At 52.7% G+C, this 25,637-nt stretch overlaps 3 protein-coding genes across 5 annotated transcripts; all 3 read right to left on the bottom strand.

The window, feature by feature from the left end:
* Window positions 1–765: 765 nt before the first annotated feature.
* Window positions 766–14,431, bottom strand: Rasip1 (Ras interacting protein 1). Its single transcript, XM_057761114.1, has 12 exons — window positions 14,329–14,431; window positions 14,028–14,168; window positions 12,843–13,504; window positions 11,148–11,503; window positions 7,543–8,196; window positions 5,503–5,540; window positions 5,173–5,324; window positions 4,970–5,085; window positions 3,701–3,944; window positions 3,402–3,574; window positions 1,921–2,068; window positions 766–1,149 (listed from the first exon to the last, which is right to left on the bottom strand). Exons 2-12 carry the CDS (start codon window positions 14,162–14,164, stop codon window positions 950–952), a joined length of 2,880 nt encoding a protein of 959 aa, XP_057617097.1. The 5' UTR covers window positions 14,165–14,168; window positions 14,329–14,431; the 3' UTR covers window positions 766–949.
* Window positions 14,432–14,693: 262 nt separating this feature from the next.
* Window positions 14,694–20,125, bottom strand: Izumo1 (izumo sperm-oocyte fusion 1). Its single transcript, XM_057760896.1, has 10 exons — window positions 19,961–20,125; window positions 18,979–19,283; window positions 18,325–18,399; window positions 17,502–17,588; window positions 16,945–16,965; window positions 16,544–16,624; window positions 16,337–16,437; window positions 15,866–16,019; window positions 15,339–15,543; window positions 14,694–14,889 (listed from the first exon to the last, which is right to left on the bottom strand). Exons 2-10 carry the CDS (start codon window positions 19,211–19,213, stop codon window positions 14,694–14,696), a joined length of 1,155 nt encoding a protein of 384 aa, XP_057616879.1. The 5' UTR covers window positions 19,214–19,283; window positions 19,961–20,125.
* Window positions 20,126–21,831: 1,706 nt separating this feature from the next.
* Window positions 21,832–25,139, bottom strand: Fut1 (fucosyltransferase 1 (H blood group)). Of its 3 annotated transcripts, XM_057761044.1 has the most exons (4): window positions 24,789–25,134; window positions 24,493–24,692; window positions 24,219–24,348; window positions 21,832–23,561 (listed from the first exon to the last, which is right to left on the bottom strand). In XM_057761044.1, exon 4 carries the CDS (start codon window positions 23,557–23,559, stop codon window positions 22,426–22,428), a length of 1,134 nt encoding a protein of 377 aa, XP_057617027.1. In that variant the 5' UTR covers window positions 23,560–23,561; window positions 24,219–24,348; window positions 24,493–24,692; window positions 24,789–25,134; the 3' UTR covers window positions 21,832–22,425. The 3 variants fall into 3 exon arrangements, with proteins under 3 accessions (XP_057617027.1, XP_057617026.1, XP_057617025.1); XM_057761043.1 differs by having other exon boundaries at window positions 24,219–24,692; window positions 25,034–25,139; XM_057761042.1 differs by having other exon boundaries at window positions 24,219–24,692.
* Between the last annotated feature and the right edge of the window lie 498 nt (window positions 25,140–25,637).

The following is a 25,637-nucleotide window of genomic DNA, read 5'->3' as shown; positions in this document are numbered from 1 at the left end:
GCGGGCACACACGCGGGGAGTACCAGGGCGGGCTCACATTCGAGGGTCCCCCTACTGTCTCCTCCCCCGTGTCCTGGGCTGTTGGGTTGGGTGGGGCGGCCACAGGCGACAGACAGGAGCAGGTGCAGGGAGAGGGACCCGGCTGAGCAACAGCAGCAGGTGGTCGCGTTCAGACCCTGCCGGCAGGTGCCACCTGTTGTTTTTTTTTTTTTTTTTTTTTTTTTTCCTGACGCAGCAGTAGGAGTCAAATTCAGAGGAGGGGAAAGTTCAAACATGAGGCCCAGACCCCTGGTTCTAAGGAAGGAAAGGACAGGAGTCAGAGAGAAGGACTGGGCCTTAGATCCCTGGGTAAGAAGGAGGAGGGCTGAGGTCTGCATTCTTGCATCTGATGGGAGAGGATCTCCAAGGGTCTCTGAGGGTAAAGAGGTGCTGGGTGTGGGAATTCAGCAGTGTGCACAGTAGGTAGACAGTTTCGGAAGGACTAGGGGAGAAGGCTAGAGTTGGATTGTGGTAGGAGGGAGATGGCTTGTTCCGCTGGCAGTACACAGGGTCTGGTACTCGGCAGAGCACGGTCTGGGCTGTGTTCCGAGTTGTGTGGCAGGGTTCAGTGCTCCAGGGTCACATTTCGTGCTAGAGGGCAAGCTGAGGCCATTGCTAGAAATATCTCCCCAAACTCGGCTGACACCCAACGTTCCAAGCACAGGCCCTGGCATCTTAAAAAACCGTCTTCTCTAAAGCCCCCAAGTCTTAACAAGCAAGGTCAATACCACAGATACTTTTATTACTTTTTGGCATTCACATCCTAAGCCCATCTTCCCACAGTCCCTTCGTCTACCAAAGACAACTCAACCTCCCAGCGGTCTACGCGGGGAAAACTACAACTCCCAGAATGGTCTGCGCCTGGAACCCGTGCAGTTTCAAGCTTCGCGCGTTCCTTTGTCATTGGCTTTCAAGGCGACGCAGCCACCGGAGGTCCGTGGCGGTGATTGGCTGGCAGCTCCTGCTGCTCAAGATCCCAGAGGAGGCGACGGAGCCTGCGTAGTTCTCGGTGCAATGAGTCATCTGTCACCAGGCCCGTGAGGCGCAGGCGCGAGCTGCCCAGGGGCAGGATGAGAGGAGGGTGCGAGGAAAAACTTTCAAAGATATCCCCTGTGAGGGCGAGGAAGACCGAGTTAGAGATTCAGCATGGATGTGAGGTGTCCTAGCTCCTGAAGGGGAAAAAAAAAAAAAAAAAAAAACCCTGCAAATTCCAGCATCAAATGTGGGTCTCTGGGTCCCAAAGCATGATGGGAGTTGTAGTTAAGACTAGGAAAGTAGCCGGGCGATGGTGGCGCACGCCTTTAATACCAGCACTCGGGAGGCAGGGGCAGGCGGATTTCTGTGAGTTCGAGAACAGCCTGGTCTACAGAGCTAGTTCCAGGACAGGAACCAAAGCCACGGAGAAACCCTGTCTCGAAAAACAAAAAAAAAAAACAAAAAAAAACAAAAAAAACAAAACAAAAAAAAGACTAGGAAAGTAAAAAAGGAACATTACCAGACTGTGTAGTTGGGGCCGGAACCTTGAGGATGGGCGGGGAAATCTTGGAAGATTTCTTAGGTCAGAGGAGCCCAATTGCTATGTAAGCTGGGTTGGGGTTAGGTCTGTGGAGGGAAGGGGCTAGGGACTTAAGTCTAAGTAAAAAATAATTAAATGCTTGAACTCTTAATGTACTGGGAATGGATCCTAGGGTAGCAAAGCCCCGCTGCTGTGTTATAAGCCCAGGCCCTAGTCTTTAATCTTGGCGAGAAGGTTTCTGGATACAACAATTCTAAGGGGCTGGATTGTCATCCAGAATCCTGGGTGAAAAGAGGCTGGGAGCATGGAATCTAGGCCCCAAGGGAAGAAAACATCTGCAAGTTTGTTAGCCTATTTCTGCACACCTGTGTCCACAGCATCTCGCTCAGCAGGTGGCGGGTCCCAGGCTGGAGGTGCTCCACGGCCAGGACCTAACTGGTAGTGGCTAAGGAGATGGTGGAGTTGAGCAGGAGTCAGGGTGGGGTAGTCAGTCCGTAGGCTGCTCCAGGAAGCCTAGGGGAAGACCAGGTTAGAAGTGTATGGTCCCAGCTGGCCCGGAAGATCAGGCCCGACATCTCAGCTTCTTAGACCGAGGCAAGAGGAGTCAAAGTACAAGCCCAGTTTGGGCAACATAGTGAATCTATCTCTAATTTTAAAAGAAAAAGAGGTCTGGAGATGTAGGTTGATGGTAGAGTGTGTAACACGTGCAATGCCCTGGGTTCAACCCCCAATACAGTAATAAGATATAAAGAAGTCAAAAGCTCGCTTGATCTTGATTTTCAGTACGAATACAGACCGTGAAAGCGGGGCCTCACGATCCTTCTGATTTAAAAAAAAAAAAAAAAAAGATATAAAGAAGTGGGCTGGAGAGATGGCTCAGTGGTTAAGAGCACTGCCTGCTCTTCCAAAGGTCCTGAGTTCAATTCCCAGCAACCACATGGTGGCTCACAACCATCTGTAAAGAGGTCTGGCGCCCTCTTCTGGCCTTCAGGCATACAAACAGAATATTGTATACATAATAAATAAATAAATAAATTTAAAAAAAGATATAAAGAAGTGAAATTAAGGGACTGGGATGAAGGCTCAGTGGTTAAGAACTCTGACTGCTCTTGCAGAGGACCCAGGTTCAATTCCCAGCACCCATGTGGTCTGTAACTCCAGTTCCAGAGGATCTGTCTTCCTCTTCTGACATTCCAGGACATAGTACACATATATACATGTAGGCAAACACTCATATGCATAAAGATAAATCTTAAAAAAAAAAAAAAAGTGAAGGCCCAGTGTGGCTGTGAACACCTTTAATCCCAGCACTCAGAGGACAGAGGCAGGGGGATTGCTGTAGCAGCCTGGTCTACAGAGTAAATTCCAGGTCAACCAGAGCCACATAATAAGATCTTTAAAAACAAACAAACAAAAAAACCCAAAGATTTTGTGATCTACCTGGTTAGCTTTCTCATCTAAGAAAGTTGATCTAAAACCATCAGTTGATGGATGGATGGATGCCCTTACTTCGAATGGGGTGTTCGTTTCCGCTGTTACCAGAGATTCTGCTATGCAGTTCATACTCAGTTAACACTTAACCGTCATCTTCCTCGGGCTCAAACCAGATTTGACTCACCACGTCCAAGAGAAGGACCATGGGGAACTACTCCTAGCAAGCTTCACTAGCACTCAGACATTTCTGTCCAGTCAGTCTCGATTCTGACTTCTGTAGCCGCCAGTGGTCCATCACAATGTCTAATCTAGGGCTGGCTAAGACTTGGGGTCCCTGAGAGACTGAACAGAGAGGATGGCTGAGCTGCGCTGAAGAATCAAAAGTCGCTTAGATAGAGCCATTAAGAGTCACCTTGAGCAGGGAGGTGCGGGGCACACATAGCAGGTTCACAGCAATGGAGAGTTTCCGGAAGAACTCGGTGGCAATGTCACCCAGCCCAGCCCCCTGCAGCCAATCCAAAACCAGATCCAAGTTGGTTCTAATTTGGACGGCTCGAGACCATTGATAGAAAGGTCGGCCTTGACCTGTGTAGGAAGGAATGAGAGGCCATGAATGAATCTACTTCACAGACAAAGTCTGACTGGAAACCAAGCTGCCAAAAGCTGAAGCTACCCAAAGCTATGCCTGGCTGCTCCCAGCCCAACCCTCACCTCGTTCCATCAGCGAGTTGAGAAGGGATGCATTGGAGAAAAAGAACAAGTAGCCAAAAGTCTGGGACACGAGGTCGGGGTGCAGCTCACACTGGCTGGTCAGTTCTAGAGCAGCCTGGAACACACCCAGGGTAGGCCTGAGTCCAGGCGGCATGGCCTCCAGCTCCGCACCAGGCCCTGGTAACTCTGCCCCAGCGGTGAAAGGGTTACTGTCCAGGAGAGCTGGCAGTGTTGAATAAAGAGTCTGGGGAGACACAAAGGCAAAGAACTTCAAGGTGACAGTCAATGAAGACAATGGGAATACCACCAAGGGCTTCTGGGAGTTGTAGTCCATTCTCCTTTCACCAGTCCCACGGGACTCCATGATCAAATCCCTACTTTGTAGATGGGTTTCTAGCAGGCGTAAGTCTCCTGAAACAATCTGTCCTGAGAAATGTTTTCAGGAAGTAGCTTAGACATTTTATGAGCATCTCTCAAGCATTATGGGGTTTGTAGTTCTCACAGAGATAGCTCAGGCAGGATAGAACACTAAACAAAAAATGGCCTTTTTCAGTCAAAAAAACATTTGATCAGAATTTCCAAAAGAGACTAAAAGAATGGAGAGCCCAGAAGTAGGAGCTGGGTGGCAGCTGGCCAGTGGAAAGTATGATCACACCAAGGACAGGAAGTGAGGTCCGTGACAAAGAAGACCTAAGAGCAGACCTGGCAGAACATACAGGAAGTAAGCCTCAGAAGTAAGGGGTTCACAATCAAGACCACTGCAGCCTACGGACTGGACATTTTGGGAGATTCTCTCTTATTTTACAATAGGAACCAGGTATATCATGGTCAAAACTCTGATTAGTCCGATTAGCAATATTGAGGTCAAAGGTGGTAGAGGGGAAATCAAGCCCCACAAGAATACTTCCATGGACAAAAAAAAAAAAAAAAAAAAAGCCTATGCTCAGAAAAGGGACGTGAAGCCAGAGATGTAGGAAGTGATGTCAGCAAACACGCACACACTCACGCACGCCTGAAGAGTAAACTTCAAAAGCGTAAGCTTGAGAAAGTAGTGATTGATAGAAGAGATGAACTACTCAGCTGGACAAGACAGGAGGATGGCAAGCACAGGAAATGAACCAGAAAGGAAGTGATGTCAGCCCAAACAGGAAGTAGTGTGTGACCAGAGCAAAGTGCTAGGGTGAGATGGAGTGACCCCAAGGAGAGAGGGGAGTGGTGTCTGAGCAGCACAGTGTGAGTTCACCTGAGAGAGTATTTCAACAGGCCCACCTTGGTGAGGTAGTAGACGGACTGCTGGAAGGTACACATGATGACCTCGTCCAGGAGGGCCAAGGCCTCGTCACACAGTTCCAAGTCATTGCAGAGCTGAGGATCTGAGGACAGGCCTGGGGACGAGAGCAGAACAGATGCTGGCTGCTGCAGCCTAGGTCTCTAGGCTCAGGGTACGACAAAGTGGGGGTGCCTGCGCTCACCCTCCTGGTCAGCCTCTTTCTCCATCTCTAGAACCTTCTCCTGAACGAAGCTCAACAGCTCTGTGGTGTTGGCCATCCACAGTATGAGCGGCCGCAGCTCCACAGACACAGCCTCTGGAGTCAGAGGCTCCTCAGGAACGCCCTCTGGGTGGCTGCGGAAAGAGCAGGGATCCTGTGACTTGCTCAACCCTTAACATGAAGGCCAAACTCCACAGCTTGGGGTTCCCGACTCGCAGGCGGCTCAGAACTTGTACTAAGGCAGCATGGAGAGCCGAGCTCTGGTCCCAACCCCGTGAGCCTCCAGGCCTGTGTGCCCCAGCTTTCTCTTACTTCTCTGGCTGCCGGTCTCCAATTTCTTTAATTTTTTCCTGTAGAACAGTAAGATAAGAAGCAATGTAAGGGGCTGGATTGAGGAGTTCGGACTGTACAACCGGCTTGCCTAAAAGCATCTTTCTTGTGTGTGTGCCACGTAGCTTTGCCGGTGTTTGCATATGTGAGGGTGCAAGCATCTGTGTAGAGGCCTGAACTCGTTCACGCTGCCTGTCTTCCTCTCTCACTCTGCACTGCGCTGAAGCAGGGGCTCTCCCTGAATCTGGAACCTGCTAATTCCAGCTAGTCTGGCTAGCCAGCTTGCTCCGGGGATGCCGTCTCTGCCTTCTGGCTATTGGGATTAAAGGGGTCACCATGGCTGCCCAGTTTTTACATGGGGTCTGGGATCTGAACTTTGGACCTAAGTCATCTTCCCAGTTTCACACACATAAAGCTTTTTTTGTTTTGTTTTGTTTTTTGTTTTTCGAGACAGGGTTTCTCTGTAGCTTTGGTGCCTGTCCTGGAACTAGCTCTTGTAGACCAGGCTGGCCTCGAACTCCCAGAGATCCGCCTGCCTCTGCCTCCCGAGTGCTGGGATTAAAGGCGTGCGCCACCACCGCCCGGCTATAAAGCTTTTTTTTAAGACAGGGTCTCTTCAGGTAGCACTGACTGACCTCCAACATAGCGGCAATCCTCCTGCCTCTGCCTCCCCAAAGGGTTGGAATTACAAGGATTTACCACCACATGCAGCTTCAGGCCTTTTAACTTTTTTTTTTTTTTATATTTATTTATTATGTATACAATATTCTTTCTGCGTGTATGCCTGAAGTCCAGAAGAGGGCACCAGACCTCATTACAGATGGTTGTGAGCCACCATGTGGTTGCCGGAAATTGAACTCAGGACCTTTGGAAGAGCAGGCAATGCTCTTAACCACTGAGCCATCTCTCCAGCCCCAGGCCTTTTAACTTTTATTTCAAGACAGTGACACAGCCAGGTGGCGCATGCCTTTAATCCCAGAACTCGGGAGGCAGAGGCAGGCAGATCTCTGTGAGTTCGAGGCCAGCCTGGTCTACAAGAGCTAGTTCCAGGACAGGCTCCAAAACTACAGAGAAACCCTGTCTCGAAAATTAAAAAAAAAAAAAAAAGACAGTGATGCACTAGGTTGCTCAGACACTGGTCTAAATGCTCTCTGTAACTCAGGCAGGCTTTGAACTTGCAATCCTCCTACCTCAGCCTCTTTTGCGGATGGAATGGGCAGGTCTGTGTCACCGGGCATGGTTCTCTCATTCTAAGTCTCGAGACACAGGTAACCTGCTCACTTCATTTCCCTTCTGTTCAAACGGAGCTTCTTCTAACCTCCGAGAAAATCCCTGGCCCTCTAGACCCTCATGCAATGAGGCCTTCCCTGCATCCTGGATTATTCCTTCCGGTTACTTCCATGGTGCTGGTCCCACTAAGGGATCTACCTAGTTGTTACTGTTCCAAGCTCCAGGCCCAAAGGGTTGATCAATGCAGTTCCCATACTTCTCATCCAATGGCACCTCCCCCACATCCCAGAATGCTGTTCTCCATGATTCCACAGCTCCACGGCAGAGACTAAGGCAGAAAGATCTCAAGTTCAAGGTCAGCCTGGGCAACTTAATGAAACCTTTTCTCAAAATAAAAACTAAACAGAGGGCTAGGGGTGTAGCTCAGCACTAGGGAGATGTCCCAGTCACAGAGCACCTGCCTGGCAGGCTATAGGATTGGGGCTTCATCCCCAGCACTACTTGATGAATCTGAAATCAAAGGTAGTTACTTCTCAAACCACAGTGGATGAACCCACGGTTTCTCCTATCAGTGCCCTTAGCTCAACCCATCTCAAAGCATCATGGGAAAAACAGTTTTTCTTCCTGCTCAAGGCCTGCACAGTACTAGCTGGTTGAAGTAGGAGGAATACTATAGAAAACTTATGGAGGAAAGCAGGAATATGGCTAAAATGACCTGTGGATCAGGTGGGTGCCTGCTGATAGACACAACGCGGGAAACAGAAAGACTTGTGGGACAAGGGGTCTGCTCACCCAAACGGCCTCTTTGATGAGCCGGGCCAGGCGGCCCAGCAGGCGAGGCAGATGGCCCAGCTCCAGCTCCCTCGCCGAATGCTGTACACACAGCGCCAGCAGAGTGGCAGGCCCGAGTGGGGGCAGGTCCCCTGCGCCCGAAGCTGCAGCGCGCACGATCTCGCCCAGCAGCGCCTCTTCCTCTCGTGGTCTGAACCGAAGCACCGGCTCACGGCCATCCAGGTAGGCGGCCAGCGCCTCTCCGCGCTCCTGCAGGCCACGGCCACACAGGCGACAGGAAAAAGCCCAGCCAGGTCCGGGTGGCGCGGCCCCGGGGCGCGCGGGCAGCCAAGGTGGCCGAGCGGGCCCTGAGCCCCCGGAGCGGGGGTCCTTGTACATAAACAGGAAATGCTCTCCCAGGCCTAATAGGTCTCCGGGGTGCAGCTCGGCCTCGCGCAGCAGAAGGCAGCCGTTGTGCGTTACCGGGGCGCCCCGGGATGGGCGCACCATGGCCGGGGGCTCCGGGCCTGAGCGCACCGTGCAGTGTCGCGGCAGGATGTCTGGGGCATTGAGGAAGGTGTCCACATATGGCGCTGGGGACCCGCCGCGGGATGATGAGGGCCCACCTCGACCAAACACGTGCTGCTCTCGGGTCATCACATACACCACGAAGTCCTAGAGGAAAGCAGAAAGTCCTGCTGTGAAGATGGGTGTGTCCAAACAGCATCTTTACCCACACTAGCTAGGCTCTCTCTCTCTGCCGCACCTCCTCTAAGTGATGAAAACCTCAAGGGAGATTTCCTGGATTTTCAAAGGACTCTTTTGAGCATCCCTTGCCTATGAATAACCTCTTCTGAAGACACTTTGTGGCTTCATCTTTTTTTTGGGGGGGGGGGAGAGGCAGCGCCACAGCATTCTTTTTTTTGTTTTGTTTTTTGGTTTTTTTTGTTTTTCGAGACAGGGTTTCTCTGTGGCTTTGGAGCCTGTCCTGGAACTAGCTCTGTAGACCAGGCTGGTCTCGAACTCACAGAGATCCGTCTGCCTCTGCCTCCCGACTGCTGGGATTAAAGGCGTGCGCCACCATCGCCCGGCCACAGCATTCTTGTAGAGGTTAAAGAATAACTTGTGCATCAGTGTTCTTCCACCGTGTGGGTTCCAGGGAGATAACTCGGGTCTTTAGTCTCGCCAGTGGGTGCTTTTACCTTTAGAGCTTTCTCTAACCTTAGTTCCACTCTTTAAAAACTACCCTTCAGGGCGGCGGTGGTGCACACTTTTAATCCCAGCACTCGGGAGACAGAGGCAGGCGGATCTCTGTGAGTTCGAGGCCAGCCTGGTCTACAAGAGCTAGTTCCAGGTTAGCTTCCAAAGCTACAGAGAAACTGTCTCGAAAAAACAAAAAACAAAAACAAAAAAAAATTACCCTTCAATGGGCTGGGGTGGCACATGCCTTTAATCCCAGCACTCAGAAGGCAGAGGCAGGTGAATCTCTGTGAGTTCGAGGCCAGCCTGGTCTAGAGCTAGTTCCAGGACAGCCAGGGCTGTTACACAGAGAAACTGTCTTCAAAAACAAAACAAAACCCCCACAGATATCTAGATAGATGGATGGATAGATAGATAGATAGATAGATAGATAGATAGATAGATAGATAGATAGATAGATATCACAGGCTGGAGAGACGGCTCACCAGTTAAGAGTTAAGAGCACTGGCTGCTCTTGCAGAGGACCTAGGTTCAATTCCCTGCACCCACATGGCAGCTCACACCTGTCTGTAACCCGAGTTCCAGAGGATCTGACCCCCACAGCAACACACATGAAATAATTCTACTGGCTCAAAGAGGCTTCCAAACAGGGTCCTTCTGAAGTAAATTGTCTTCTCAGCTCTTCTGAATGGACTGTGGCGTTCCTACAGTGGAGTCTTTGTACCGTCCAGCCGCAAGAACTCAGGAGCTTCTAGAGCCATCCTACCCCGTTCCTAAAGTGGTCTGTCCCATCACCCTCAAAGAGCTGGCTTTCCAGGAGCTCGGCATCTCTCCTCCCAGAGTCCTACTTCCAGCTCTTCAGTCCGTTTTCCTTTCTAATAACAGCTTCTCTCGGACTCGTCCCTAGGGCGGTAGATGTCTCTGTAGAAACACCCCATGGCCAAGAGGACACCACTACCTCTAGCCAAGGAAGGTGCACTTCCGTGAAGACATCTCTCCACTGGGCTTTCATTTACTCCCATCCAGTGATGGACTCACTTCCAAGCAAACACATGCCTACCATGGACTCATCCGCGGCCCCTTTCTCAGGACAGAGTTCAAAGGTTCCCCCTGTCCACGAATGGAAGCTCTCAATAGTCCCCTTCCAATGTAGGCATCTCCAGAGGCCTCCACAGAGACGGTGCGAGATGCTCCAAAGAGGGCTCCCTTCTTACAGTGTGTCTTATTTCATCCACCGAATGGAAAGATAAATTTCAGAAGACCCTGGTCTAAAAGTGGACTCTCATCTCCATCTTTAAAAATGGATGTACCGGGCTGGAGAGATGGCTCAGCGGTTAAGAGCATTGCCTGCTCTTCCAAAGGTCCTGAGTTCAATTCCCAGCAACCACATGGTGGCTCACAACCATCTGTAATGAGGTCTGGTGCCCTCTTCTGGCCAGCAGGCATACACACAGACAGAATATTGTACACATAATAAATAAATAAATTAAAAAAAAAATGGATGTACCATTTGACCTCCTTCTTAAAATAAATCTACCACTCATGTTCTAGTGGCTGGCACTCAAATATGTAAGGCATAGAAACATGGCCTGATCTGGGCGATGGTGGCACACGCCTTTAATTCCAGCACTGGGGAGACAGAGGCAGGCAGATCTCTACAGAGCAAGTTCCAGGACAGTTAGGGCTGTTACACAGAGAAATCCTGTCTGGAAAAACAAAACAAAAAATAATAAAAGAAAGAAAGTAACAACCATAGCCTGGATGGTGTGGGTGTCATGCCAACCACTCAGGGGGCTGAAGCAGGGAGGGTCGCAAATTCCAGCTCCTGTCTCTAAGTTAAAGGCTGCAAGAATGGTTCAGCCGTATGCCACCTGCCTAGCACCAACCAGGGAAGGCTTGGGGACTTTGTTCAGAGATAGAACCTTTGTTCTATCTCTAGCAGGTGCAAGGTTCAATCCTTAATACTGAAAAAATAGAACTGCACACAGGTTTCAGTGTCTCCATCAACAAGGGGTCGGATGGGGTTCCATGTGAACCTTTATGAATGTATTAATCTATTTCCCCCGTCACGAAAGCTGCCTTATCCCAACCAAGACCCTAGGTAGCAAAGATGTCCCTGACGTAGGACACATTTCCTTCAAGAAGCGGATGTTTGTGAGGGATGTCCTTTTGACAATAGACTGGCTTTTGACCAAGACCGTGTTTTCTTTCACTTCTGAATGAAGGGAAACATTCGCTCGACCCTTTGAACAGGATCTTTGTATCTGACCTCCACCTCAGCTCCTACCACGCTATTTCCCACCAGGAAACCTTGTGGGGTCTGCCATTATACCAGAGAGGGCCTCAACCCAATGTTTTCTTGGTAGTGTGGTTTTGTTGGCCTGCCATGTCTGGTGTGGCTCCTGAGTAGGGGAGCCAGTGCTGACCTGAGCATCCTGGTAGCCCTGGAGCAGAAGGAAGTAGGGACGGTTGCTGGGTGCCTGAATGAGGCACTGAGTCAACTGATCCAAGTCTCCAGGGTCTGTTGGTACCATCTGGGTGTCAGCTGCCCCGGGAGCCATGCTAAGTGCCTGCTGCCTGCGTTCCTGCTGTCGTCGTCGCCGCCCCTGCAGACTCAGCTCAGACACACTGCGACGCAGGGACAGATTTTCAGATCGCTCCTTGCCCCCGGACCCAGTAGGGGTCCCGGATCCTGACCCTGGACCAGGACTGGCCAGAGCTGCCCCACCAGATGCAGCCCGAGAGCGATTCTTCTGTGTTCTCCAAGATGGAGCATTTGTGCCTACAGGGAAATGGAAAACACAGAGGCTATTCCCTGGCTCTGGAACTCAGTGTTGCCTGACTCCAGGTTGGAGTTGTCAGCTTAGAAATTCATCCTTTTAGCCGGGCGGTGGTGGCGCATGCCTTTAATCCCAGCACTCGGGAGGCAGAGGCAGGCGGATCTCTGTGAGTTCGAGGCCAACCTGGTCTACAAGAGCTAGTTCCAGGACAGGAACCAAAAGCTACGGAGAAACCCTGTCTCGAAAAATCAAAAAAAAGAAAAAGAAATTCATCCTTTTAACAAGCATTTAGGGTGCAGCTACTGTGTGTCAGAGACTGGTCTAGGCACCAACAGTGAACGCAGTCCTCAGGAAGCTGGGAACAACCACCTTCCTAACAATGTCTCCTAGGAGTTCTTAGGCCCCAGCCACTAAGCTTGTAAGAGCTGAGAAGTTGGAAACTTTGCTTGTGCATGGATACCAGAGACCAAAAACGTGTAGCTCACAATGCATGCTAAGCAAAGGTTTTTCGTTTTTTCGTTTGGTTTGGTTTGGTTGCTGGAGAAGGGATGACAATAATTTCCATTCTTTTGAGTGGTTACTGTTCTTTTTATTTCTCTAATCTTTATTAAGCATGTGCCAAGCCATTTTTTTTTCCGAGACAGGGTTTCTCTGTGGTTTTGGAGTCTGTCCTGGAACTAGCTCTTGTAGACCAGGCTGGTCTCGAACTCACAGAGATCCGCCTGCCTCTGCCTCCCAAGTGCTGGGATTAAAGGCATGCGCCACCACCGCCCGGCCATTTATATGCATTATTACATTGAACCTTCACCTAGAATTTGAGATTAGAAATTAAAGAATGGATGGGCTAGGTATGGTGGTGTATCTATATAATTACATCACTTGGGGCTGGAAGACCACGCGTTCAAAGACATCCTGGGCTACATGGCAAAACCCTACCTTGGTAAAAATAAACTAATGCTTCTGTATTTCCAAAAGGGAGAAAGAGAAAAGAGATCTCCTATAGTGAATGCCCTTGACCACGCCACTGCCCTTACAGACTCTGCCTGTAAGTCCGGCCCCAGAATAGCACCACCCTTCCTCCCAGTACTTCCCATTCCAGCCAGGCTAGTCCAGTCTCTCCCCCTCCCACACCGTCTCCCGCGCCTCCCAGAGGGACCCCTCCCCTGCCGTTTATTCTACAGGCCCCGCCTCCTTACTCTTAAGCCACGCCCCCACACCCGCCCAGGGCCAAGTCTGTCATTCTACTGGCCCTGCCTCCCGCTCGTGCCCCGCCCCTCTGAATTGCTCCGCCCCGATCCCTCCGGGGCCCCGCCCCACGCGTCCGTCCCCGTCCCCGCTAACCGTCTGCGTCCGCAGCCCCGAAGGCCTCCTGCTCCAGCCGCCGCGCCTCCTCGCGGCCGCGCAACTCGAAGCGCCGCGCCCAGCCCGGCCGCGCGCGCCACAGGTCCTGCACCAGCAGGGGGCGCTCGGCGTCGGCCAGCACGCGCAGGTGCTCCGCGCGCCACTCGCCGCCGCCCACGCCCGCCGCGGGCCGGCCCAGCGCGTCGCAGAGCGCGTAGGCGTCCACGCAGCCGCCGTCGCCCGCTCCGCGGCCGCCCGCCAGCCCGTAGCGCTCCAGCGCCTCGGCCACCAGCTCGCGCGCCGTGGAACGCTCCGTGGCCAGCACACTCTTGTAGTTGGCACCCGACGCCAGCCCCGCAGCGAAGATCTTGAGCACACCCGGGGGCACCGCGGCGCGCGTGGGCAGCGGCGGCTCCGGGGCTACACCCGCCGCCAGTTCAGGCAGCTTCTTCTCGCTGGCCCAGCGCTGCGCACCCCCGGGCGTTCCAGGGCCCCCGGCACCGCCTGCCCCCGAGCCCCGGAACAGCTGCGAGATGCGCTTGGCGCGGCTGCCGGAGGCGCCCCCCGCCGCCTTCACCGCACCCACGCGCCGCAGCTCCACGTGCGGCGGCGGCGGCGGCAGGGGCTCGCTGCTGCGGCTCCCCGTGTCGGAGGACGAGGACCTGAGGAGGAAGAAGTGGGCAGGGAGGACACAGAAGAACGAGACAGAGGACAGCCAGAGTCCAGCCCAGAGCAAGTGACCCCGAGAGAGGGGCCGAAGACACAGAGAAACCGAGAAAGGGGGAGAGACAGAAACTCAGAGACAAAGAAGCAAAGAGACAGGGACACAAATAGGAGTCGGTGGTGGGGGCCAAAATCCAAGATGGTGGGGAGGGAAGAATGGAGATAAGAGATAAGTAATTAGTTAATAAAGATATAATCCATGGTAGGAGATTCCAAGGCAAACAGAGAAGGGAGGAAGGGAAGTGAATCAAATCCCTGTGCCCATCCGGCCTGACACCCATGCCTGGCCCAGCTATGCCCTCCCTGCTCCTAGATGTCACTGTGTTCCACTGCCACCCCCCCCCCCCCCGTTTGCTTGTCTATTTAGGACAGGAACCATTTGCCACCTTTGTAGGGTCCCTGGCATAGCTCAGTGCTAAACAGGGACAGAGGGCAGGCATGCCACAGAGGTTGGCCACTTACTTGACAGAGGCAGCGCTGGGCCAGCGCCGCCCCAGTTTGGCCAGCTGCTTCCTTGGGGAATTGATCCACAGGCCCACTGGGAGATGGAGTTTCCCAAAGCGGGGGCTTCCGCCCTCCTTTCGTTCACCAGATAGCATGGCCCTAAGGGAAGAGGGTAAGGCCCCAAGTCCTAAAGCCACAGCCATGGGAGGATGGGGAGGACCAGAAGAGAGAATGAGTTCTGGCCCCTGGATCCCAAGGAGGTCGAGGGGTAGAACAATGAACTCCTAGGTTCCTGGATGGGTCATTGCTGGGCTCTTACCCTGCTTCGGGTCCTGTAGCACCCGGAGGCCCTGGTGCCGTTGGCCTCCGTTAAGTCCCAATCCCTCTGAAAAGGGTTTCCTCTGCCCCAGCTCCCAGCACTGGGTGGGGGACAGGAAAAGGCAGGAGGAAACCCGGCAGGAAGAGCGGGGAGGGGGCGTCCTGTGAGTAGACCAGGCCTGGGGGAGGAGATGGGGCAGGGCTGGCCCTGCCTATGCCTTGATTCTGGGCCCACCATTCTTGAGCTCCCTACAGAGGGAAGACCCATGTTCCAACTAATCCCCGCTCAGAAAGGGGCGCATCCAGGCCAGAAGTCAGGACCAATCCCCAAGAGTAAGTCAGATACTGAGACAACAGGTCAAATCTTTATTGGCTTTCTGATTCCCCCTTTTCCTCTGTTTCCTCAACGATACTCTCAGCAAACTGTGATTCTACCGGTAGGGCCGACTCCAGCTGGAAAGAGGTCGGCTCCAACTCGGATGACTTGTATTCGGTTGGTAAGGACGTGGTGTCCAAACTTGAGGTCTTCGATTTCGCTTTAGCTTTCCTAAAGTACAGTAACCTGAGACAGGACATGGGTGCATAGAACCACGTTAGCACATGGGTTGAGTGGAGTCACTATTCCCTAAGACCCCCACAAACCTAACCTAGCGCTTTCTTTATACAAGCCTTGTTGTCCTAAGTGAACCCCAAAGGAAGGTGCCCAGTAGCTTCATGTCCTCGACCAGCTCTGATTGTAGAAAGTCCCGCCCTCCACCCAAGTCCTGCCCCCTTCAAATCGCTCTACTCCATAAGGCCCTGTTGGTTCACTTAAGTCCCATCCATCCAAGCCCTTGTCCACACCCTGCTATTCAGTCTCCTCTTCTTAGCCAAGACTACACACCTCTGTCTGAATCCTGCGTCTCCCTTCAAGTCCCACTTGTACCCAGGCCCCCAACTCCTCTAAGCTATGCCCCCCTCCCAAAGCCCCTCTTGTCCCACCCTCCCCCAGTTTCCCAGTGGACAGCTCACGAGGCAATGACGCTGGCCACCAGAACCACGAAGCCAAGGACCAACAGTATTAAGAGGCTGTGTTTCAGATTTCTCTCTGGTTTCGGGTGATGGCTGATTGTAATTATGGGCTCCGGGTTCTCAGCAGTCACTTGGCCAGGGGCCTCCACCTCCTGGGTTATGATGTTTGTTGCCGGTTTTTCCTCAAATGTCCTTTGAGGCAATACTGACAGAGGAGAGCCAAAGGGCAGTCCTGGCAGCAGCTGGTAAAGGCAAACCCGCCCCATAACCCTAGCCCTCTTTAGAGGCTGGGTGCACCCCAGTAAATCCAATTAAGGTAAGGAAACCCCTCAGGCAGGAAGGAAGCCACATCTCCATCACCAGAAAACACACCTCCTAAGGGAAGCCTCACCCCTTAGGGCAGTCCCTGGATATAAGCAAAGCCTCCCAGGAGGCCAGGCCCATAAGAAATGAGGTCCTAGTGGTGAGGTGACACCTCCAGAGATTCTCCCATCTTGAATGTCACTTTTCCAACACCCCACACTGACCTATGACACGAAAATGGATAATAGTGGCAGGACCCGCGTTGATGGTTCCCAGCTCACAGCGGTAGTAGCCGGCATCCTCTGGGCCCACCATCGACTTGGTCAGGTAGGGATCTTTCCCCTTGGACAGCAAGGTCTCAGAATTGTTCCCCCAAACCTAGACCCAAGTTCAAGGGGTCATAGAGGCCTGGGGAACTGGGGGACTAGAAAGATGAGAAGGTCCCGGGGCCTTGGTGCAGGGGAGGCAGGAATCAGGACTATTGATTTCCCTAATCCTGACAGGAGGCACGGCACCCTAGACCCCCACACGTCCGTGGTGGTGTGGCTAGGACAGGAAAGTCCCTGGTTATGGCATGGGATCTCTCTGGGATCTGTAGAGGACACCTCAAACAGGCCATGAGGGTCAGGTTCAGGACAGGGGACTGGCTCACACAAATCTAAAGACTTAGGGTCACAGGAGCTGGATGTCCCCACCTTGTAAAAACTGTAATCCGTAAGTCCCTCAGAAGCATGATGCCAACTGAGCTGGCAGTCCAGGACCATGTCTTCCAAGCGATGCACCTCTATCCGGCGCTCTATGCAAAAAGAGAGGGCTGCAGCTCTTCTGGGGGAGTACTGCTGCAGCTTCCTCTCTGCTAGTCCCCATCCCTCTCACACGCTGGAGCTGGGTGAAGAGCTCACCCCCACAATCCATGGATTTCCGACAAGTGTGGACCTGCTTCTCGCACCTATTACACCAGACCAGAGTCTGCAACATCGTGCCTGAAGGGCGAAGGTTAAAGTTGTATTCTCCCACTAAGAGGTGGGGCTAAAAGGAGAATTTGGCAAGGTCAAGGGCTGGGGCCGTTGCAGGCAACAGGGGTCTAGGTTGTTAAGGCCACCTAACACCGCCGCCCCCACTGAGAAGCTCAGGAAAGAGAGCAACTAGAACTCCACCCACTACCTAAGAAATCCAAGCTGGAGAGCAAATCCTGGAGGTCCAGGGGTAGCTCAAATGGAGGAGAGTCACAATCCCCCATCCTGGGGGCAGGGAGGGAGGGGTTCATCGGGCAAGAGAAACTGAGGGCGCAGATTGGACTCACCGCATTGGTTGGGACAATAAACTGCCTCCGAAGGGGGAAGGGAGGGAGGGAAAGACAAAAACAAGCAGGTTTGTGGTGGTTTTCAGAACGGAGTCTCACGTACCCCAGGGTGGTCTCAAACGTCATTTTATCTTTTTCCTCCACTCTTCAAATCCCATGAGTACAGGCTCTTTCAATCTCAACACAGAGCCCAAGGCTGCCTCAAATATGGCTATCCACCTGCCTCAGCCTCCCCAGTGCTGGAATTTCAGGCTTTGCTACCAAGCTCCGGAGGATCATATTTCTTTCTATATTAATGGGAGTGGATGCTGAATGAACAGAGGTCTGAATTTTAGGAGCAGGTTTTCTCTGTAGCTTTGGTGCCTGTCCTGGAACTAGCTCTTATAGACCAGGCTGGCCTGGAACTCACAGAGATCCCCCTGCCTCTGCCTCCCGAGTGCTGGGATCAAAGGCGTGCGCCACCACCGCCAGACTGGGGGGACGGCTCTTGAGGGCATGGATGGAGGGGAGGGCTGAGGAAGCTGATGGCTGGGGTCCCGGACTTTCATCTTCCTCACCTTCCTTTTGGAAACGCGTAGCCAGAGTGGCGAAGATGTCCTTTTGCAGACGGAGCATCCAAAATAATTCCTTTATAAAGAGCTCTCCTAGGAGGAAGCAGAGCCAGGAAAGGTGCTCCCCAAACTCAGGTGTGAGGTGCAGTAACGCATTCCACAGGGTACAGGTACTACAAGTGGCCTGACTCACTGCATAGACAAGGGTGACCTTGAGCACCTGATCTTCTGTCTCCACCCTCAAGCTCGCACCAGTGCACCAGTGTACCCAACTTCCCACCTCTCATTGATCTCTCCTCTCTGAGTCTCACCATGTAGTCCTGGCTGGCCTGGAACTTGCTGTGTAGACCAGGCTGGCCTCAAAGTCAGAGATCTGACTGGCTCTGCCTCCCCAGCACTAGGATTAAAGGTGTGCGCCACCACCGCCAGAGCCACCTCTCTTTCTTTTGCTTGACAGAATTTCACTATGTTGCCCAAGCTATTCTGGAACTCTGGGCTTAAACAATCCTCCTGCTTCAAGCTCCTGAGTTGCTTTGAGTCCGGGGATGCCCACCTGTCTTGGCATTCCACACTCTACCCTTCAGGGAAGGGCTGTAAGACGAAGCACCAAGCGCAGCGCTGGGCCACTGGGTTAATCCTCACAGCCACTGAGAAAGGGAGACGACTATGATCTCCACATTAGGGCTAAGAAAGCTGCTCAGTCCCAGGCTCAAAGCCACATGGCTAAGAAATGGCAGAGCCAGAATGGCACTCAAGAAGAGGTTTAAGCTTTACGCATCACCAGCCACGGTTTCTCAGAGGTTCTGCCCTCATCCTCTAGTACATTTACCTTTTACATCACTGTCCGTGATACGTTTCAGATCCTTCAGAAAACTCCAGGATGCCTGTTCCAGTGTGTCCTCATCTGTGTGTGGAGGGCAGATATAGAACTCCAGAGACCAGCTTTTCTGTCACATTGGTTTGTCACCACATAGAAACTACAATACCCATGAGGCCATTGGGCAAAGAAAGGGCTGGTTAAAGAGGTAACAGCTCCTTGCCTTCTGGGAGTTGTAGTTTTATCACATAAACTTGCCAGACCCAATATTTTGAGCTATGGAAAGGGACTCCATGATTCTTTATCCCAAGACTTTAACATTCTTTTTTTCTTTTCTTTTCTTTTCTTTTCTTTCCTTTTCTCTCTCTCTCTCTCTCTCTCTCTCTCTCTCTCTCTCTCTGTCTGTCTCTCTCTCTCTTCTTTTTTGAGACAGGGTCTCCCTATGTAGCTCTGGCTGTCCTGGAACTCACGGAAGTAGACCAGGCTGGCCTTGAACTCATAGAGATCCGCCTGCCTCTGCCTCCCAAGTGCTGGGATAAAGGCGTGGACCATTACGCCTAGTGATTTTCCATTCTTAAACTCAGGGGAGCGCCTATGTCAGGACTTCTGGCCCAGCCCTTGCTCTCCCAGGACCCCGAGGTCTGCATCCTGGCCTGCCCGCCTTACCCACAGCCCCCACATAGGTAGCCTGATTCAAAGGCAGGTCCTTGAAGTCGTTCACTGCCTGCTCTACCCTCTTCATCACGTTTTCGTGATGCTCGGGTGCCAGGTGGGTAGGCAGGTAACTCTGCTCCAAAGTCTTTAGCGCAGCCACTACAAACGGGTCACACATGATGCAGGGCCTTGCCGGACACAGGCAGTCCGCCAGAGCCGCCAGCAAAAGTGTAAAACGCGGCCCCATGGAGGCCAGGGCACACAGCTCGCCAGTACCGCCAGAGGATCTTCTCACCCCAAAACGAGGGTGGGGGACGCTAAACAGAAGCCAAAATACAGTCTTTGAGGATTCCAATGCTCAATGCGATGTTCTGTGGGAAATTCCCAAGTAACACTGAGATATCATTCAAAAAGACGCAAAGTGTGTGTACTCGGACCCCCGCCCCAACCCAGGAGACCTCAGAATTTAGGGTCCTCGTTGCATTCCTGCAAACTATTAAACCAGATCCCAAATTCAGGACCATCCCCAAACTCACCCCATTCAAACCTCAAACCCATGGACTCACTCCCCAACTCCCCCAAACGCATATAATTCCTAATTCTGAACTTGAGAATGGATCAACATCCAGGAGCTCAAGCACTGAAAACCCCGTGACACTGCAAACTAGAGACATTGAAGAGTCAAAACCAGACAGACATCAGAAGCCGGGTCTTCCGCACTTGGAAGGCTGAGGCTGGTCAAGACCACCATGGCCTATTTGAGACTGTCTCCAAATTAATTATATATATAATTTGTCTAATAAATAACCATCTTGGAAACTACCAAACTAGGTCTTTAGAATAAAAAATATTCTAAATCCTTGAACCTAAAGGTCCTTCAGAAGCGTCAGCATTCCTCCAAAGCCATCCCCCAGTTTCTGGGGGACCTGCTGAGTCTCCCTCAAGACTGAGACCCCTTACTTTCAGGACTCAACCTTCTCAGAACCCCCAGTACCTTAAACAACACTCTTTTACAGCGGTTTTCCAACTTCGTGCCCTCAAGCGCTACAGCTTCGCCCAGATACTTTCTCACGACTAAGATTAAGGTTTTTCTTCGAAGACCGGGGAAAAGAATTTAAGGCTTCTCTACTGGCTCCGACAGTTACCGGTCGCCACCCGTTCACAAAACACTCGGGCCACATCCCACGTGAGGGACCCTAATTCCCTTAGAAATATTTCTTAGGACTTTGGCCCCGCCCAGAAGCCTGAGTCTTAAGTTTGATTGGGCTGTAACAAAGCAAGCCCCGCCCGTCCCTCCATGACGTCACAGGGTGGCAGCCCTTTCGTAGAACTTTACCGGCACCTACGGAATGGAAGTCGCTAACTGGTTCTGGCCTCTTTGCTGGTCTTCCTGGCCCCTAAATTTCCGGCAGGGCACCCATTGGCTGACTAGAAATCTTGGCATCCAGAGAAGATGCGGGAAATGGCAAGTGTTCTAAACTGGGACTACAACTCCCAGAAGGCCCCGGAGAGGCTCTCTTTCCCTATGACTAGTCCCACAGCGTGGGAAACGTAGTTCGATAGTGATACTCTTCTCGCCTCAAACACTGATAAGGAGAGGTCTGGATCCAAACATAGTGACCCACACGTGTGCTCGTAGCACTTGGAAGACTGAAGCAGGAAGTTTGCCACGAATTCCCGACCAGCCTGGACTACCATAGTGCATTCTAGACCAGCCTGGGCTACAGAGAGCGTCTCAAAATAAGTCAAAACACAAGAAAGGTTAATCCCAGCACTCGGGAGGCAGAGGCAGGCGGATCTCTGTGAGTTCGAGGCCAGACTGGTCTACAAGAACTAGTTCCAGGACAGGCACCAAAATCTACAGAGAAACCCTGTCTCAAACACACACACACACACACACACACACACACACACACACACAAGAAAGGTCTGGTGGACAATATCGATGTTTCCAGAGAAAGGTATTGAGGGAAACCGGACCACAAATCTAGCAGCAAGGGTTGAGGGTTGTCAGAGTTGAGTAGGTACAGTATCCATGAGTCATGAATGTCCCCAGCAGACAGAAACACACACACACACACACACACACATTGGGTTGCACACTCATACATGCAGTGCAGTCAGTTACAAAAACTTCAGATACATGATTGCTGATGCGACCCTTTAATTCCCAGCTCCCTTTTTCCAGCCTGTCCAGGCTGAGTTGGGAAAAGGTACCCAGAAAAATCCCTGAGAAAATGCTTGGATTTAAATGTTATCTGAGGAAACTTCACTGAAAAAAGTATCAAGGACACCCGACGTCTAGAGAAATGTCCATACTCCGAGCCCGCGCTCCTGCAGGGCCTTAAGCTGGTGCAGGGGTCTGGAACACCTCAGACCCTCTCCTCCCTGGACCTTCTCAAAGGCAGATTTAGTGGCTCTGTGAGCCCAAGGGCACACCCTTGTTTTCTGAGGGCCTGGTCACATCCAGAAAACAGACTCCTGGTCCCCTGTAGCATCAGAGAAGGAACCTTCTTGATCCTAAATTCAGGGCTAATGTATTTTTTTTTTTTTTTGTTTTTCGAGACAGGGTTTCTCTGTGGCTTTGGAGCCTATCCTGGAACTAGCTCTTGTAGACCAGGCTGGTCGCTAATGTATTTTTTTAAAAGTTTTTAATTCTTCTTTAAAAGTTCCTGGGTAGCCGGGTGGTGGTGGCGCACGCCTTTAATCCCAGCACTTGGGAGGCAGAGGCAGGCGGATCTCTGTGAGTTCGAGACCAGCCTGGTCTACAAGAACTAGTTCCAGGACAGGCTCCAAAACCACAGAGAAACCCTGTCTCGAAAAAAACAATAAAATAAAATAAAATAATAAAATAAAAGTCCCTGGGTTTTTAGGAGACTCTGCTTCCGCAAGCCCAGCCCCTCAGGAGCACGGCCCGGCAGCGGTGGCCCCTTCTCCCCTCGCTTCCACATTTTAGCCCATTTCCTCTCTCCACCCTAAATAAAAGTCTTGAAGGTTTTTTTGTGGCCCAGGAGTTGGACAGAACTCAAATCTGCTGAAGTTGTTCTCATCTTTCTAAGCCGAGGCTAGCACCGGGCAGGGCCTCCTGTGTCACTCCATGTCTGTAGCAGCGGCAGCTGGGAGATAAGGAGTTCTCACCTTCACTCAATTCTTCACTACCCAGAGCGCTGGCAGGGCCCTCAGAAGCAGCCACCATGCCCCCGAGAATGGCTCCAGAAACCCTGAAAGCCAGCTGTGTGTCAGGAGTTCCTTCACTCCCATAATCCAGAAGTTCTAAGAAGGCAAGCTGGGGGGACGAGAAGAGGACTGTGGCCTCCCCAGCAATCAGACAGTGATGTTCTGTTGGAACATTTCTAGAACATTCCCACATTTCCAGAGAGTCCCACCAGCTCGTGGACTACCACAGACAAATTCCAAAGACACGGGCCTCTAGAGACATGACGGCTGACGCTAGGTGGTTCAGACCAATCTTAAAAGACCGTCTGACTTCCAAGGATCAATCTGAGCCTGCAGGGCAGACAGGTCTGCATTAATGCCCACCCACTCAGGCAGGAAGGCAGCCTTCGGCCTGAAGATCTTCAGAAACTCTGAGTCTGGCAGGGTGAAGTTTGCCAGGTAGACAGTGTCTCCACCAGCTAAGTAGGCCGCCCAGAAGCCGAAGGTCCCGATGGTCATGATTGTGTGGTTGCACTGCGTGAGCAGCGCAAAGTCTTTCCCCGGCGTGCTCTCCTGCCCATTGCCCGCGAAGACCACGTCACCACGGGATGTGTCAATATTCTCCAGACACCATTTCATGCCATTGCTGGTGACCACAAAGATGGGGTCTTTGTGTCGGGCGCGGAACCAGTCCATGGCTTGCTGGAGGTAAGCTCGGTCCCCCACCACACCCTTCCAGCGATCGCGCATCACCTGCAGATAGTCTCCACGACGCACGTGTACACCCACAAAGGTGTGAGGGCGGATGCCCTGGGGGCCTAGGCGGAGCCCACTCAACAGGCGCTGGGCACCTTCCCGAAGGTGGTCATGCAGGGTGAATTCCCTGCGGATCTGTTCCCGGAGATGGTGGAAAAAGGTCCAAGAGCAAGGGAAACCGGACAGCTTGAGAAAGGGGTCCTCCAGACGGGAGTACTCCTCTGACATCCAGTCATGTAGGACTAAATGCTGCCAAGGTGTCAGGCTGTCCACCTCAGGGTCCAGCACGGGCAGGGAGATGCGGAACACCGGGGCCAGGGTGGCATGCATCTCAGGCTGAATGAAAGCTCGGCGGCCATTGAGCTGGGCCAGGGCCAGCAATGTGGCGTACTGCCCCATCTGGTTACCAAACCTGCCTCCTGGGGAGATGGTCCAAGTCCCAGGGAGTGAGGAGACTTGTCCGGGACAGGAAGGGGAGGCGTTGACTGTCTGCAATGGGCGCGGCAGGCATACCATGGCCACTGGGGACTTCAGCAGGTGGTAGTCCGGACACAGGAAAGAGAGAGTTAGCTCATTTTGAAATAAGTTTCCTCCACGCAGGTGGAAAAAGAAGAAACCGGCAGAGAGCACACAGACCAGCAAGAAGGCCAGGCAGAGCTGCCTGCGGCTGGGGGTCCACATGGCTGTGGGAGGAAAAGTGGCTTAGAAGGCACACAGTGTGAACCAGAGGCTGGGACTCCTCTGCCTCCAGGAGCTAGGTGAGCAGCTCCTGGGTCAGAAGAGAGCCTAAATCCAGGCTGGATGGGGTCAGGAGACATGCAAATGAGTGGGTGCAAGACACTGAGGTTCAGGGCCTGCTGGGAACCTCACATCTCAGCTACTTTCCCGGGTCCACCTATATGTAAGGGCACATCTACCTCCACAGGCAGTAAGTGTTGGGGACTAGGGGAGCCTGGGGTGGGGGTGGGGCGTTTAGAAGCGCAAAGGCAAGCCCCTGGATGCTGTATAACTTTCCCTGTGAGACAGGAACAAACATCTGTGGATCCCACATGAGGATCAGTTAACATACCAAACAAACGGTTCAACCCAAGTCTGTCCCGCTGGGTGAACCCAACACAGCTACATAGCTGAAAAGCAAGCATTCCGGAGAAGCCTGTGAACTCTGGAACTTTCTATGAACGAGTTTAGTTTCCTGGGTCAAGAGCCTTGGTGTGGCAGAAGGGAAGGGATTCTTAGGGGAAGAGGTTGGGATTGGATCCCAGGTTTTGAGGAAGACCGGGTTAGAGTGGCCTACATACCCTCGTCATCCCTGGGGTCTGACATGCCCAGTGCCGACTAACCTGAGATCCTTGCTGGTGGTACAAACGGATTCTTTTAGTCTGAGCTTCCAGTCCCAAAATAGAGCCTTCATCGGCGGCGCTTGATGGTCAGCAGCCCCGGCTCCGTAGCCCTCCCCTCTAGGCTTCCTTCCTGCAACAGACTAAGGAGGCTGAGGGCTTGCAGACCCGGACAGAGAGAGGGAGAGATAGAGAGAGAAAGAGAGGCACGGTTCCAAGACGCACAGCCTCCGCCCTTCGGGCCGCGCAGGTAGCAGGAGGCGGAGCCCCATCCTACCTGGTGCCTCACCCTGTCCTCCGCCCAGGTAGATGGGCGCCGCGCCCCTTGTTTCTTCCTCTCGGATCACTGCCGCAACGGTGGGCAGCCCAGTTGGTCCCCAGAAAGTGCCGCATTCTCTGCACGGATCCGGGAGCTCCGGTCTCACGCACGCACGCACTCATGTTTCCTTCTCCGGGCCCGGGACTTAGCGTCCTTACCTGGATGGGAGTAGCCACGCCCCAGTGGAGCAAGGTCTGGGGACCCGCTCCCTCCCACAACCCCGCCAGCTGCACCCTCCCAGGAGGATGGAGAACCTGTTTGCCAGCTGCCACAGCCCAGGCACGAGCCTCTGCCTGTAGCCGAGTACACATCGCACGGTCCTCGCCCCAAATCTCTCTTTGAAGCGATCCTAAAGTCGGGGGTCCAGCTGTTACTTTCTAGACTGGCAAATAGACCAGGAAGAGTTGTCTAGCGTTCTTTCTGGGAAGGCAGCTGGTGTGCCCGGGGACAAGGGCTTAGCTCTCCTGGTGTCCTGACCCTTTTAATGTAGAACACTTACCTGAGCGTGACACCTTACAAAGACTCAGGAATTCCACTCGGTTCGCCAAAGATTAGATCATTTCTCCAGGCTACCAAGGCCCAGGCCCGCCTCGCAGCTAAAGGTCCATTGCCCAGCCTCCTCCCTTAGACACTCCCTCAGTCCCAAGGGACCTTGCTCTGGCTTCAAACCCAGGAATTTGCCCCAGCATGCCTTTGACTGCAAGAAATCATCCAGCTTCCCCCACACACACCCCCAGAGCCTGGCTTGGTGGGAAAGAGACTGCTCCTGCCCATCCCCCAGGGCATCTGGGGAGCACCAGTACAGGACAGTCTCTGGTGAAAGAAGCCCGAGGATTGCATCAGGGAGGACGGCAGATGAGCGCAGCATCTGAATCCTGACAGGGGTTGGTGAGGGTGGCTGGCCTGTGGCCAGCTGGGAGACTTCCACCTGTGGCCTCTTTCACACAGCGGATGCAGCTTTCCCAGTGATTAAAGAGTCTCAGACCCCAGCACCCCTTGAACCTTGAAGTTCAAATAGGGTGGACTACATGGAAAGTCTGAGGCCCAGGACTCCTTCTTAAAACCCTGACCCAGAGCCCAGCCTCCTCTCTCAGACCCCAGCC

Source organism: Chionomys nivalis (assembly GCF_950005125.1).
Source record: "Chionomys nivalis chromosome 23 unlocalized genomic scaffold, mChiNiv1.1 SUPER_23_unloc_1, whole genome shotgun sequence".
Lineage (NCBI taxonomy): Eukaryota > Metazoa > Chordata > Mammalia > Rodentia > Cricetidae > Chionomys > Chionomys nivalis.
This window is presented reverse-complemented; position numbering and strand designations above follow the sequence as displayed.

Excerpts from the sequence above, each read along its gene's own strand:
- Rasip1 (XM_057761114.1), bottom strand. The coding sequence starts at position 14,164 with ATGCTATCTGGTGAACGAAAGGAGGGCGGAAGCCCCCGCTTTGGGAAA. Across the intron at positions 5,325-5,502 it reads GGAGACCGGCAGCCAGAGAA|CCACCCAGAGGGCGTTCCTG; the intron begins GTAAGAGAAAGC and ends CTCTTTCCGCAG. Across the intron at positions 1,150-1,920 it reads GCGAGATGCTGTGGACACAG|GGGATATCTTTGAAAGTTTT; the intron begins GTGTGCAGAAAT and ends TCGCCCTCACAG.
- Izumo1 (XM_057760896.1), bottom strand. The coding sequence starts at position 19,213 with ATGGGGCCGCGTTTTACACTTTTGCTGGCGGCTCTGGCGGACTGCCTG. Across the intron at positions 17,589-18,324 it reads CACGGACAGTGATGTAAAAG|GAGAGCTCTTTATAAAGGAA; the intron begins GTAAATGTACTA and ends GCTTCCTCCTAG. Across the intron at positions 16,438-16,543 it reads GAAATCCATGGATTGTGGGG|AGCGCCGGATAGAGGTGCAT; the intron begins GTGAGCTCTTCA and ends CTTTTTGCATAG.
- Fut1 (XM_057761043.1), bottom strand. The coding sequence starts at position 23,559 with ATGTGGACCCCCAGCCGCAGGCAGCTCTGCCTGGCCTTCTTGCTGGTC.